We start from the raw sequence: 15,074 nt of genomic DNA, 5'->3' as shown, positions 1-15,074 counted from the left end.
AGCAGATCTGTGGGCAGTTGGTATTAACGTTGATCATAGGAAAAAACTACACATTAAATCGAGAAAGGGAGGTTAGTCTGGCCATGTACACAATACTTGCCTTAGGTCAGCTGAAGACTCACGTTTTACCTTGGAAATAGTCTGAGGGACTTTTAAAGGGCCAGTCCAGCCAAAGAAAACCAGTTTCCTTTTCATCATATTTGGCTATGCTGATAGTGGTGAAAGAAGTACTCATATCCTTTAAGTAAAAGTACCAGTACAGCAATGTAAAAATACTCCATTACTCCAAGTAAAAGTCCTGCATGAAAAATCTTAACTACAGAAGTATTAGCAGCAAAATGTATTTAAAGTATTAAAGTAAATTTACTTGTTCTGCAATAACTGATGACATCATTAGATTAATAAAACTGAAGCATCAGTGTGTAAGCAGCATGTTACTGTTGTAGCTGCTGGAGGTGGAGCTGGTTTCAACTACTTTATATACACTTGGCTAGTTTAGTCCAGTGGTTCCCAACCTAGGGGTTGAGCCCCTCCAAAGGGTCACCAGATAAATCTGAGGGGTCGTGAGATGATTAATGGGAGAGGAAAGAAGAAAAAACTAATTTCTGATACACAAATCTGTTTTCAATTTTTGGACTTTTTCTCTAATCTTTGATTCTTGGTGAAATATTGGATCATTTGAACATTTATTGAAATGAAACCATGTTTAGAGGGAAAAATCACTATTTGGTGGAGCTGTTAATAGCTCATAGACATCTGAAATGTGACCCCGACTACACACTGCTTTTTGCAAGATGTAAAAAGCCAAAAAGGTTGGAAACCACTGGTTTCATCTTTAACAATGTGTTGTATTTTAAAAGCTTGTTACATAATCCATTGTGTCAAATCTTCATCTGAAAACTAACTAAAGCTGTCAAATAAATGTTGAGGAGTAGAAAGTACAATATTTCTTTCTGAAATGTAGTGGAGTGGAAGTATAAAATAGCATAACATGGACGTACACAAGTAAGTTAGTAGTTAAAGTACAAGTACCCCAAAATGAATTATAAAGTACTTGGTTACCTTCCACCACTGGCAGATAATCCCTTTGTTACTTGAGGGTTTGAGACAAAAAAAAACATCCACATTTACATGTGGGGGCAAGTTGCTAATGATGAAAATGGTTAGCACACAATCAAGCATTATGTGGCGCTATTTTCACACTTCCCTTTACTGCACCACCAACATCGCACAGTGTTTGAGAGGCGGACAGTTAAGAAAACAACAGACACCAACTACCACCTCCTTTGATACTACCACGGGACAAAATGTGGCTTCGTGAGGAGCTTCTGAAATCCATATGGCACGCATTCACGGCCCTGGACGTGGACCAACGTGGAAAAGTTTCCAAGTCTCAGTTAAAGGTGTGTATCACTTCTGTTTTCTTGACGTTTACAAGTTGAAGGACGCACAGACGCTGAGAAGTAACAGTTTACTTTACCAACGTTTATAACGGTTCTCTTCCACCTGTCGTTACGTTAGTCGATGTAACGGTTGACGTTCCAACGTTCACTATGGAATAAGTTAACGTCTATGTCCATCACGTCGGTTGATGTCAGCTTTCTGGACACCGGTAACGTTAGCTTCAAAAGAGACATTTTGTCTGTAACCTCATTTGATGAAATAAACATGCGACTAAATTGGATCCTACTGTGTATTGTCGTGTCAGTGGTGGAAAGTAAGTACATTTACTCAAATACTATATATAAGTTACCCACGTTCAGAGACGTGCAAAGACATTTTGAGGGGTTGTTGCTCTAACCTGAAAGGAGCCCCCCTGCTCCCCCACACACACAGTAAATGGTGTAAAATATGGTCATTTAACTAACAATAAATCAAAATACTTTGTAAATTGTTTTAAATTAACTTAACATATCATTGCAGATATTATATCATTGCGCACATTACTGCAGATATAGCTTCTTACTATTTGAAGCAGCAATTTGATTTTGCGTCTTGAGCTTAGCGCTGCCATCTATCAATTTAATTGTAAAAGACTAGTAGGCTACCTGTATGTGATCACACCATTTCAACATTGCATAATGGTCCTTCATTTAATTCCTTGTTATAGAAAGCAGAAGCTATATAAAGCATTCAAACTTTGAGGAAATGGTTTTGAAACCAAAAAAGTGAAAACCAAAACATTGAAACTTCAAAAATAAACTCTTTGAACTCAGATGATTATGAGTTGATATTGTATACATAATGTTAAATAAAAATTTACAAGTAGATTTTGCAAATTCGAGTCATTTTAAATGTAACATGCCTCATTGTATCATCCAAAACCAAATATTTGATCGCACTTATATCTCCATGAATGAATACCACAGAATGACAGGATTACAATAATCAACATTTCTGTCTATGAATTTTCCGTAGACAATAATATAAAATCAGTGCCAGACAATATGCTGTCATTCTTTTCAATCCAATTCCATTTTATTTCTATAGTGCTTTAACAAAGCGTTGTTGTCACACAGATACTTTACAGACATAAATGCAATTTAGAGAAAAAGAACTTCAGGCTTCTATTGAAGTTTCGGGATATGAACACATTAGCTCCAACAATAGCAAGGCCATTACAACAAGGCCTAGTATATGACTTGTGTATGACAAATTATGAGAGGTTTTTTGTGTGCTTTCTTACCATCTCCAAGTATTCCAGTCTGCAAACTCTATAACTCCAACCCACACAACTATGAACATTTCATATTTTAAATGACTGCACATCCTCCTCAAAGTTTTACAACTGAAATCGACCTTATAAAAAACATCTGGTTCTTCTATATGAACAAGAGCATAACTCAGAATTTTACAAGAATAACTACAGCAGCCAAGAAGTTATCCTTCAGGAACATATTGCTATTTGATCAAAATATAGGCTACATCAAGTTCGTGTGTGTAAAATAAATCATTGTAAGAGTTTACAAATGATAACAGAGCTGACTAATAAACGCCATGTTTCTGTTACTTCAATCTGGCTCTCATTCAAAATACAAAGCAAAGCAGAGTACTAATGAGTAAACATCACGGACACCAAAAATGTTGCGGTGGACCGAACAGCAGTGGTGCTGTTCAGATCTAGAAAAGCAACATCCTGGCAGCAGGGAGGACCTTTCTGACTGTCTTCAAGACATTTTCCCTGCAGCTCCATCAAGTTTTTGAGAGCCTCTGTCACTCAAGGATGCGCTCACTTGGACTGATGGCTTTTTGTGTCTCCACGAATGTTGCATGGTGCTTTGGAGAGTTGGCAACGAAAGTTTTCCAACCACCACTTGACTTTGCACTCTCCACTAAAACCAGACATAGATCTCCACTAAGACCATCTCATAGATTTAGATGCACATTGAGGAACTGCTTGAAAACATAGCTAATGATATAGCTAGTTACAGTCAGTTTAACTACTTTCCACTGAAAATAGTTGGTAGTCTGAATCCAGATCTGCAAAGTTGTGCTCCTCTTAGCCGCCTCCCTCAGCTCTTAATCTATCTGTTGTCTACTCCTTTTGGAAGGCATTGTAGCCTACTGTAAGCACCCAATGTTATTACATTACATTAAAAAAAACATGCATTACATGTTAATCAATTTCAACATTACAAGTTAACGAAAAAAAAGTGACTTCTATCAGCTACATCTGCTTGTTGCTTGAAAATTCATCGCAACCTGAATGAAGCATGTTCAAGAACATAGCTAGCAGCTCATGTCACAAGCTAGAAAAACGCTAACATGGGCATTTGGTTGGTCTGGTTCGCACATGACATGTAGCTTCATATTGACTGTAAACAATATCTAATCTAGCATGATTCATCAGTCAAAACCATCAGATCCCCCTATCTCTACAGGAAGCACACTTAATGTAATGGTTGTAACTGTGCAGTTTGGATGATATGGTGATTTGATTTGGTCGGTCTAACTTTAGCAATTATGGACTAGTCATATTTATGCAGCCACAACAGCAAAAATAAAACTTTTTTTTTTCCTCTAGAAGGGCAGCTTAGCCAAAGAGGGCAAATGGGCTGCAGCCTTGTGCACATCCTTGCCTATGTTTAATTTTGAGGTGGCATTACATGTACTTTAACCTAGCATTTGGTAACGTTACTTAGCCTATAATGTTAAAGGGAAGGTTCACTATTTTTCAAGTCTGTCTTAAAACAACAGTCAGGTGTCCATATAAATACTAAGAGGTTTTCCTTGCTGTAATCATTCCTCCTGTTCATACTGGATATTAAAAGATTCCCTTCAAATACGCTTTCAATGTAAGTGAAGGGGGCTAAAATCCACAGTGTGCGCACACAGTCATTTTGTATAAAAATGCATTTAACAGTTTATGTGACGCTTATATGAGGCTTCAGCAGTGTGAGTTAGTGATATCAAGTGGATATCTGCCACATTTACACATTTTAGCATCAAATTCCCTCATTGTGTTTCCTCGCACTGTGTTTCTGTTGAGTTGTGGTGGAAGATAACAAAAATATATAACAAAAAGAGGGACTTTGGCACTAAAAAGTCTAACATTGAAAGATATCTACTTGATTTGACTAATTTGGTTGGCTGAAGCTTCACATTACCATCAGGTAAACTTTAAAATATATTTTTGTGCAGAAGGAGGCTTGTGGATTTTGGCCTTTATCACTTACATTTGAAGTGCACCATGAACAGGAGGAATGAATATGGCAAGAAAAAACTATTTTAATGTTCATTTGGGCACCTGACTGTTAAGACAGACTTGAAAAATTGTGAACCCATCCTTTAATGCTAGGTATGATTGAAGAGAAAATATCAGACCTTTTACCAATGCATTCATTTGGCAGCTATAGTTAGCCTATAATTATTTTGCAGATTGAGTTTTTACATACAAAATATTTCATGATAAAGGATGATATAGTCTAACTGGTGTTATAAATTAGCCTACCCAACATTATATAAGTAGTACAACTTTAATTCAACATTAAAATACTGCTTAAAGTAATAATGTTACTAGTTAGCTAGTTAGTCAGTTAGTTACTGTTACTTTTACTCAAAGTCACACAGGGGATTTCTACCATCACTACATTCTGTTTATTTTGCTGTACAGATGCCAATATGCTGTTACTCTTGTCAGATTCTCATGTTTATCCTCCATTTTTTCACAGATTTTGCTGCTTATTCATGTTTTCCTTGTGTAGTAATACTCATACAGGGTTTTTAAAAAAGGGAGAAAATGTAAGCATGTTGTATCCACTTTAACTGTAGCTGAAGTCAGAGGAAACCTTGTTACAAGCCCTTTTTGCTGAAGGAAAGGCTAGAAAGAGGTGGTGTTTTGCTGTATGACATTCTGGGCCTCAGTTTGTTTGCCTGCTGGGTTTGATGTCTATGTGCCCAGCCTGATAAAGACACAGTCTGACTTCAGGGACCCTGCAGGGTTTTTCATGTCACACATATGCTCTCTCAACACTGCAGAGTGGCCAGGAAAAACTCTAAAAATCCCTATTTTTGGAGATTTATTTATGGTCTTTATCCTTATCCCTGTGACGGTGAGTTTAAAGCTACATGTACCACCACTATCTCTGGACCGTCAGAGGAAAACATTTGCAAGTGGAGTTTATTGGAATTAAACCATGGTTCTTGTTGATGTGAAGCTACAGTGCTGCTTAGTCAAAATTACACATTTTCATATGTGAGACACTTGTATTACCCACCTTTTGGGTGTAACCCTCCCATTATTGTCCCTGCACAACCAACCAGTAGGGAGAAGGTTCAGTTCAAGGAATGAAAGTTCAGCTTTAAGAGCTGAAGCAACGCTTGGTCAGTAATGCTTATAAATGTCAGCAGTGGGTTTTTGCATATGTGGTAACGCAACCAACAAACCATGCAGCAGGTCTTGAGCTTGATCTTGAATTACCCTTTATGTTCATTATGCAGGGTATGCAAGTACTAATTAATGTGAATGAATTATTTTCTGTTTCTTCACCTGCAGTACTCATGTATTATACATGTACTATCTAATTCACTTACCTGTGGTTCTTTAGGTGCTGTCTCACAGCCTGTGCACCGTGATGAAGGTCCCTCATGACCCTGTGGCCCTTGAAGAGCATTTCAAAGATGATGATAAAGGGCCTCTGTCCAACCAGGGCTACATGCCCTACCTCAACAAGTTTATTCTTGACAAGGTGGGCACCAAGAAGCTGACAGAGTTGTTAGAGAATAGGTGTTAACTCCTGTCAAAATACTATAATTTTCCCAAGTGGAAACAAGAGCTGGGTATCTTTTTATGTAAAATTTTTATAAAACTTTCTATGTTTCTACTGCCCTCACTATATGTGTTGGTGCACAGTTATGCACTCTTTCAATATAGGTTGATGACATCAGTTGGCCTTTGAGGTTTTTGGAGGAAATAAGAAGGACACAAGGATTTCAAATTAGTTACATTGGTCATCATGCCAGGAAGAAACAAAGTATCACCAGTAATCATCAATAAGTCCTCATAGAAACGTGCATGTTATTATGACTATGTAGTCCACAAGAGTAAAAGTAAAGAGTAAAAAACATAAAAGTGAGCCTAACAGTAAACAGTAGTGTTAACAGTTACAGTTGCTTAGTATGTTGTATTAGCAACACATTAGCCTCACACAGCAAACCTAGTATAATTGCTAACTTTTGGTTTGCACCTAACTGATGAACAAACAGCAAATCACAGAACAGCTGTAATAAAAAGTACCTGAAAATAATCCTCCAAAAATTGCATTTTAGATAAAGTAGATAAACAATGTTTGATAAAAGGCTGCATGTAAGCTAACATTGCTACTGCTAATGAAACTGAAACCAACTGCTTAAATATTAAATGTTGTTTAAATGTTGCACTTTGCTATGAACGAGTCTCACAGGTCCTTTTTTAGACTCAGACGTACTCAGGCAAACAACCAGCTATACAATTTCACAGACAGTAAAAATAGAAAATATCCAAATTTCCTTTCTGTGAAACTGTATGACACAGACTAGTATGACTAATTATGATCTGTTTTGCGCCGTGGGAGAAGAAGTGGTTACAGCCACTTCTCTGTTATACTCAGTGTAACACTCTCTATTATTTATTCATTGATAGTGTAACAAATGTTATTGGAATTTGTAGATAAAGTGGGCTGCATCCTTGGACACTCTTCACTAAAGGGAGGAATATGCTCTCTCATAGATATTTGTTGCCCTGTAGCTTAGTGAGTGGCATTGTAATACACTGCAAACACATCTGTTGAAGAGTTATAAAACTAACTCCGATGTGAATTAGTAAACTGCTTGAGTTTCCTTGTTTGTACTCGGAAGCTGTTTTCTTGCCTCTCTCTTGTAGGCTCTGACTTGAATAAAAATTAGGCATTTAACTACATCAGGTTTGTACCTCACATCCTGAAGACTCGAGGTTTTGAAAGGAGACAAACACTAGTCCCCTGCTTAGCATTTGTAAACACGCTGCCCGCATTGGTGCTGACCAGTTTGACTTTGACTCTGACTGAATGCTTTGTGTTCAATCACAGGTACGAGAGGATTTTGATGTACTGGAGTTCAACAAGATGTGCTGGACACTGTGTTACAAGATGAAAATCTGCACTAAAAATCTACTCATCTTAGACAATGATTGTTTCAAAGTGTGGTGCATTTTCAACTTTCTGTCAGAGGACACGTACCCACTAGTCATCATCACTGAAGAGGTGAGAAAGAGCTTGAGCTGTTCACACATCACACTGCACATATAGAGGTAGTCACATCTGTCCCATTGCCTGTCTCAGAGCAGAATATGCAGATCTAGAATATGCAGTAAAAAATCTAACACAGAAAAGTATTTAACCATCACCTCCACCATATATGGTTGTAAGCTCCTATCTTGTCCATCTCCTTAGATCGAGTACTTTCTGCAAAAGCTGATAGAGGCCATGGGGAGTGGATGGAGTGAGGAGAAGTTTACAGATTACAAGCTCCAGCTGAACACGAAGAAGGACTGCCTGACTGCCTGGGAGCTGATTGAACTGGTGGGGATGGGTTACTTCAGCAAGGGCATGAACCGCCAGACCCTGTCCATGGGCATCAATGAGGTCTTCCAGGAACTCATACTGGATGTGCTCAAGCAGGTTAGACTCATGTCATGGTGCATGTGTGTGTGTAGACAAAATAATTTAATAACTCAAGAACAATACATGACACTTAATCCACAGACGGGCCCGTACAGTGCATATTTAATCATCTCTTTCACTAGTTGCTGCATGTAAATGCAATATACTATGTGCAACGATCACATTAAAACACTGTCTTTGAATATGAAAACATTTGTACATGCTACCTCACATATGTTGATATCAGTTGGCATATTGTGGCATGTTGTAAACACCATAATATGGTGTAATATGAATGATGTATTATTTATCAGTTGCTTTGAAAAACACACACAGTTATCCTCTGAATCAGAAGCATTTTGTGCTTGTATGGTTTAATCCTGTTGAAGGGCTACGTGATGAAAAAGGGCCATATGAGGAAGAATTGGACCGAGCGCTGGTTTGTGCTTCAACCCACATCACTGTCGTACTACATGTGTGAGGATCTTGTGGAGAAGAAAGGAGTTATCATGCTGGACCGAAACTGTTGTGTGGAGGTAAACACTGAAATAGTGAAGTTTTATTTATGTTAGTATGTGTTGTCACCTGGATATAATATACTGGCAATACTGTTAGTTTTTATTGATTCAGTCATTTTCATGGCCCTCCAAATTTTATTGTTTAATTTATGATTAACACGCAGCAGAAACACTTTGAATTTTTATAAATCCACACTTTTGTCTGTATAGAAACCTGAGCCCGAGTGCCATGACTTGTTATTCTCACCTGCAGTCTTTGCCAGATAAAGAAGGAAAGAAATGCCTGTTTATTATCAAGTGCACTGACAAAAGCTTTGAGATCAGCGCGTCAGATAAAAAGAAGAAGCAGGAATGGATTCAAGGTAGTTAGTCATTTTCCACTGATCTATAACCACCTCATCATAAACAGTTTTGTCATCATCGTCTCTTGTTGTGGAGGTCGGCTGATTTCTCTGTCTCATGGCAGCTATTCAAAATTGCATCCAGCTGCTGAGGTTGGGGCTGCCCTCTCCTCACCGTGAGGCCCGGCTGAGGCGCAGGGAGCTCCGGCAGAGGCAGCACACGGAGGAGGGGGACCTGGCGGAGAAGATGAAGCAGCTCCAGGTGGCCAATGAGAACAAACAGAGGCAGCTGGAGGATATGAGGAAGGTACTCTTTTGTCCCCAAACATAAAAACTGACATTCAGAAGAAGGATTTCTGACATAGTTCCAGTAACCAATTGCACAACCCAAATGTCTTTTAAAAGGAATCCACTCTCTAGTCACGGAACCTAACAGACGTTGCTATTTTTAGTGCAGAGGCTCCTTCCTTCTATATCTGCCTGATTACCATTGTTCTCAGTCGTTCCTTAAAATTACTCAAATTCAAAAACAAGCATAGAGAAAACATTTTGATGTTCACAAAGGGTGTAGTGCCTCCTTTGGGCCAATCAGTGGTTTATTTTCTATGAAGATTTCTTGTAAATATGTTACAATGCAAATCAATGCAACAAAACAAGAAACCACAGCCTCAAAAATCATTATAGAGTTGAATCAAGTCCTCCTCTTAGCAAAAACTGAGCATACAGTAATGAGCTATAAATATAGTACTTATTGCAGGGCTGCTAATATCAAGTATCAAACAAATATGTACACAGATATGTGAATTATTGTTGTCACAAATATGAAACTACAGTAGGTCTGTGTAATTATGGAAATCTTGGATCGAGATGATGAAACATGCATCTAAATTTCATGAGCAGTTTTCACTCTTTTCGGCATTGCTTGTCTTCTTTGGGATGTTAAAGAAGAGCCTTAAGAGGGAACATGTGGCAAAACTTTGATGTATCTTACTGATGACCTAATGAGTGTGAGTTTGTATAAAAATTAGAGTTTTCATCTGCTTCCCTTTATTGTCACATATTCTGGTTCAAAATAAACTTAATGCCAAACTAATTAAAATACACATCCACGGACGATACAGCACAACACTGATACTGAAAAGGGAAGCAAAACCTGCATGCAAACGACATCATATATCAGTCAGGGACACCTGTGTGTAGTGAAAACCAAGGCGTATGAAGTCAGTAGTTTCAGAGCTGCAGCTCATTATTGATGGCTTCTCACTTCTCTTTTTGCTCTGCCAGATGGCCTTTTTTAAATGTTGTAATGTAAAAGCTTTTGCATCTTTTTACTGATTAATATGGAAGGTCACCCTTTCTTAACTTTGTGTCTAATCTGCACATCATTTTTGAATATTTGCATTCTGTTTGATACAATCTGGAGTAATTAAGCACAAAATACATAAAAGAAAAGTATTGCAAATCCATTTATTTGGCCTTGAAATATGTGCACCTCCAAAATCACCACAGATTCTAAAATAAATCAAAGTTTCTCAGTGATGCAGAGAAGTAACAGCCCTTTCCTCTTTTGTGCTTCACAGAAAATGGAAGAGGCCGCGGCTAAAGCAGCGATAGAGGAAGACAGGAAGAAGAAGACTCAGTTAGACTTGCAGGATCGCTACAGATTGGACCTGGAGAGAGAGAAAATGGTAACTTGCAGTCTCAGTCTGCCTCTCACAACACTACTCGTTTGTCCCGATGATATGGGTTGATAAGTGAAACACTGCATATGTGGTGACACATGGTCTCGTCAAAGGTTCAGAAAGAAAATCAGTAAGTCTGGTGAACTAAAGCTACCTTTCTGTATACTGCATATTTTCTGATGAAGTCACCATCACCCGTCTGTGGCTCCGTCCTTCCAGGAAACACAAGCTAAAAATAATTTAAATGTAATATCCCATGATGCTGACTCATCTTTTGTGAGCGTCAGATGCAACAACTCTCATTAGTCATCATGTTAATACAGTGATTACACAGATAAATGTCTTTGTAAAAATAATAATAACTTTATTCTTTCCTTTGGTGAGATTGCGTCATTGTAGCAACATGGAGGAGGACGTAGATGACACTCAGTACACAGTAAATGTGTCAAACGTCGGAGATTTGCAGTTGTTATATAGATTTGTCCTCACTTACTGTGTAAGAATATGCAACACTGATTATCTACATTATGTGTGTGCATGTAATTATGTATGTGTTTTCATGTGTGTGTGTGTGTGTGTGTGGACTCGCTCAGGTGCGTCAGCAGATGGAGGAGCAGGTGGCTCAGAAGTCCAGTGAACTGGAGCAGTACCTGCAGCGCGTCCGGGAGCTGGAGGACATGTACCACCGGCTGGAGGAGGCCTTAGAGGACGAGAGGCAGGCCAAGCAGGATGAAGAGGCCATGCGCAAGCTGCAGGCCAGGTCTGACACACACACACATACATACACACGCAGGACAGTGTGTGGATACAGCAGGATACAATTACATGAACTTGTATGATATAATGCAAACCAGTTCAATAGCTGCCTCAAACTTTTTCAAACAATTATCTGTTAATACTACATAGTCATGTTTAGGCTGTAGTTTGTGGTGATGTTGTATTGGATTGTATTATATTGTTTACCTAAATAATTAAATATTGGATGTAATTATTTGCTGCACCTCATGATATACAATCACCATTTTGTTTTTCTTCATTTTCACCTTGAAAGTAGCCAAATAGTTTTAAAGGAGCAGAGCAGTTTAAACTCTTCTCCCCAGATTTATAATTTTTTGCACACACACTTCCATAAGTTGTCGATTTTACTGCAAGAAGACTGCTCTTAACATTAAACTGGATTTTCTTGTGATAAGCATAGCTCAAGAAAATGCATCTGACGATAGAAAGTTATGAGAACGAGCATCCTGGTGGCCGAGATGTTTGAGATGCTGACCATGTGATCGCAGCGTCCCTGGTTCAAGTCTGGCAAGGGACCTTGTTCCCTGTCATTCCTCATCTCTCATTTCCTGCTGTCACCTCTCTAAAAAAGTGCAAAATGCTGCCAAAAATAAAACCAATGAATAAAACAATAAATGGCTAAATCACAGTGATTGTACTGCAAATTGCTTTTTAAATACACAATTCAAAAAACAAAAATCTAATTTAATGACAACTAACAATACATTGCATTCCAGTACAATAATACTACAAATACACAATCTCAGAAAATCATTGGCACTGACAATCAATAAGCATAGTTATCACAGTGGCCCAGTCATTGTTTTCCACCAGCTGGTTTAATTCAGCTGTAGGGTTGATAACAGGTGAAATACACTCACTGTTTCTCTGTGTATATTTTGAATCGGCTTGCTGTGTTAGTGTGGGTGACATTCGAAACAAACACTCCCAGTATGTTCTGGCTTCAGCTCCTTTTTTCCCTCCACATTGAGCAGAAACTAAGTAGACCGCTGTAAGACAGTTGAAATACATTTTAAGCATGCTTGCTGTGCGTTTCCTCGCAGGCTGCTGGAGGAGGAGGCAATGAAAAGGACAGAGCTGGAGCAGATCCACCTGCAGCAGCAGAGGGCGCTGTCTCAGACTCAGGCTGAGAAGCAGGAGCTGGTGGAGGAGCAGCTGGCCAAGGAGAGAGACCTGCAGGCAGCCATGAAGCAGCTGGAGACACTGGAGAACGAACGGAAGGGAGCGCTGGAGCAGTACGAGGTCAGGCCAAACTGTACAACAGAATAAGCTACAAGACCTACAGTCAGTAATGAGGAACAAGGGGACCTAGTACCAGAGTTAGAAAGCATCAGAGTTTTAGTATTGATACCAAATGATACAGTATTTAGGAATAAAAGCACATGTCCGAACACGATATGCTCACAAGAACTTTGCCTAAGTAAATGACAGTATAACTGGTTAAATGTTTATTTTTGTTTTATTTATCAGATGTATCTGATCAAAGAATAAGTAAACAAGATTTTGAATCTGAACTGTCAACTTTCAGCACAAAATATTTCAGTCAGTGCCCAAAAAGTTTTGAGATTCAATACCTAGCCCTAGTCAGAATAACTATTTGGATGAATGACATGTGGAGGGATGAGAGGGTAGACGACAGTGACTGGCACAAAATAAAACATTAACTTCAGTAATGTGGAGAATTAAGTAAATTCAGTATCTTTATTTTCTCTAAGGATAATCGGTCTTGCCCTCAGGTCAACACTACAGAAAATAATACAAACACTGAAAACATAGATGCTCAAGATCCATAAAATTTGTCCAGTTTGATTGAATCAAAACAGTTTGTAGCAGAAGTACAGAAGAATAGTTTCAACTGTCTCAAAATGTCCTCACAGCCATTTATCTGCCTGTCTGCACTGTGCTGACATCTGTCCAGAGTTCATATGGTCTGAATGCGTCTTTCTCTTTCTTCTTCATATCTAGGAGGTGTCGAGGAAACTTGAGCGAGCAGCTAACAAGACTAAGACTTGGAAAGACAAGGTGGCCAAACATGAGGGGCTAGTGCGTCTCATCCAGCCAGGTGAGGGATTGATAGCTGCTCATTAGTGGTTGCTCATTATTTACTCATATATGAACAGTCTTGTAGTTACAGGTATTTAACTGACCGATATTTAACCGCAGAGATTTTTATATTCAAGGTCATGACAGCTGGGTTTTTTAAATATTATGTAACTGTAATGTTACTTTTAGCCAACTAGGCGCTAACACAGGCCACCCCCAGTACTTTATTCTGCGTCAGAGTAATTTATAGCCCAAGTACGTGACAAAGCTGAGAGTTTTAAGTCTAAATTATTGTTGTTCCACACCCAACAATGTTCTACTTTCTTGACATGTTTGAATCAGTAATTTGTCTTGTTTAAAGGCATCCCTCCCTCCCCCCCCCCCCCCCCCTCTCTCTCTCTCTAATGGTCTTTTTAGGCCATAAAGGACCTCAGAGGATCACTAACTGGGGTCCAGCTTCATTTACTGACGCCGAGCTGGAGATGAGAAAGAAGTGCTGGCAGGAGAGTAAAAACCAGGGGGCTCAGGCTCAGTGAACGCTCATCATGTTTCCATGGACCACACACTGATGAGGAAGACTCTGACCATAATTAACTGTTGAGCCAATGTTTTCACATTCCAGGTCTGAGAGGGTTTTATAACATGAATTTATTGAGCCACACGATAGCTGCAAAAAAACAAAACTATGTTACAGATTTCATTAGTCACATTTTGCCTTTACATGTACATCTTGGATTAACTGCATCTTATCTTTTTCATCTTCATTCATGTTCTTATTCAGTTTTTGTTTTGTCTTGCAGTCGGTAATTTCATCCTTTCTTAGCTCTCATGTGCTGACTATATTTAATTTCATAACTTTGCGGTTGTTTTGCATATTTGTGTTTTGACATGAACCTGCTGTGATGTAAACTAGGGAAAATAACTGATATCCTGCTAATTATAATTAATACACTGGCTTCATTTCCTGATAAAAAACTTTTGTTAGCTAGAGTTGAGTGAAGGCTGTTTGTCAGTCATAACTAACATGGTAAAAAATAGTGAAATACCAACTATTCTTCATGAAAGTGGATTTCCTTTTCATAAATATGTACATTTTATAGCTTTAGGAGGCTGTTTCCAAATAAAGACACCTAAATGTGTCTTAGAAGATGGCAACAAGTGTCACCTTTTCTTTCTGTTATGGAGTTTCAGTTTGACTCGTCTACCTCCCAATCAGGACAAAGAGTGTCCACTAGGTGTCACCATATGAGCAGGATCCTCAGTTCATTATAAACTGAGGAGCAATGGGAGCCACTGTGCAGGTGCTACAGGCTCATGTGGAAGCTGTGAGAAAGACGTGCATAGACATTTGAGATGTTTTAAGAGCCTCAGTGTATCTTGAGCTGTGGATGCTGAGTGTACACACTAGTGCTCGGTGTTCCTTTTGGGTTTTTTTGAAGGAAACAAGGGAGAGAGAGATATGACATGCAACAAAGATGCCCAGTCTTAACCATCTGGCTACCAGGATGCTGCAAGATATTCTCGAAAAAGGAGCCACATTGTCCAGATGTTGCATGGTCCTTTTGTTTTTACTGT

The 15,074-nt window shown here is 38.8% G+C and overlaps 1 protein-coding gene across 3 annotated transcripts; it reads left to right on the top strand.

Annotated features, from left to right (window-relative positions):
* Nucleotides 1-994: 994 nt before the first annotated feature.
* swap70a (switching B cell complex subunit SWAP70a) lies at nt 995-14,526 on the top strand. Of its 3 annotated transcripts, none has more exons than XM_042419513.1 (12): nt 995-1,403; nt 6,048-6,188; nt 7,545-7,718; nt 7,908-8,135; nt 8,507-8,653; nt 8,889-8,997; nt 9,102-9,283; nt 10,557-10,664; nt 11,252-11,418; nt 12,500-12,698; nt 13,422-13,518; nt 13,917-14,526. In XM_042419513.1, exons 1-12 carry the CDS (start codon nt 1,308-1,310, stop codon nt 14,033-14,035), a joined length of 1,767 nt encoding a protein of 588 aa, XP_042275447.1. In that variant the 5' UTR covers nt 995-1,307; the 3' UTR covers nt 14,036-14,526. The 3 variants fall into 3 exon arrangements, with proteins under 3 accessions (XP_042275447.1, XP_042275459.1, XP_042275453.1); XM_042419519.1 differs by lacking the exon at nt 995-1,403 and adding an exon at nt 1,457-1,717; XM_042419525.1 differs by lacking the exon at nt 8,889-8,997 and having other exon boundaries at nt 9,122-9,283.
* The last annotated feature ends 548 nt before the right edge of the window (nt 14,527-15,074 follow it).

The sequence above is a fragment of the Thunnus maccoyii genome, chromosome 1, assembly GCF_910596095.1.
Source record: "Thunnus maccoyii chromosome 1, fThuMac1.1, whole genome shotgun sequence".
In the NCBI taxonomy this organism is placed as follows: domain Eukaryota; kingdom Metazoa; phylum Chordata; class Actinopteri; order Scombriformes; family Scombridae; genus Thunnus; species Thunnus maccoyii.
Note: the sequence above shows the minus strand (reverse complement) of the source record. Positions and strands in the feature narration are given on the sequence as shown.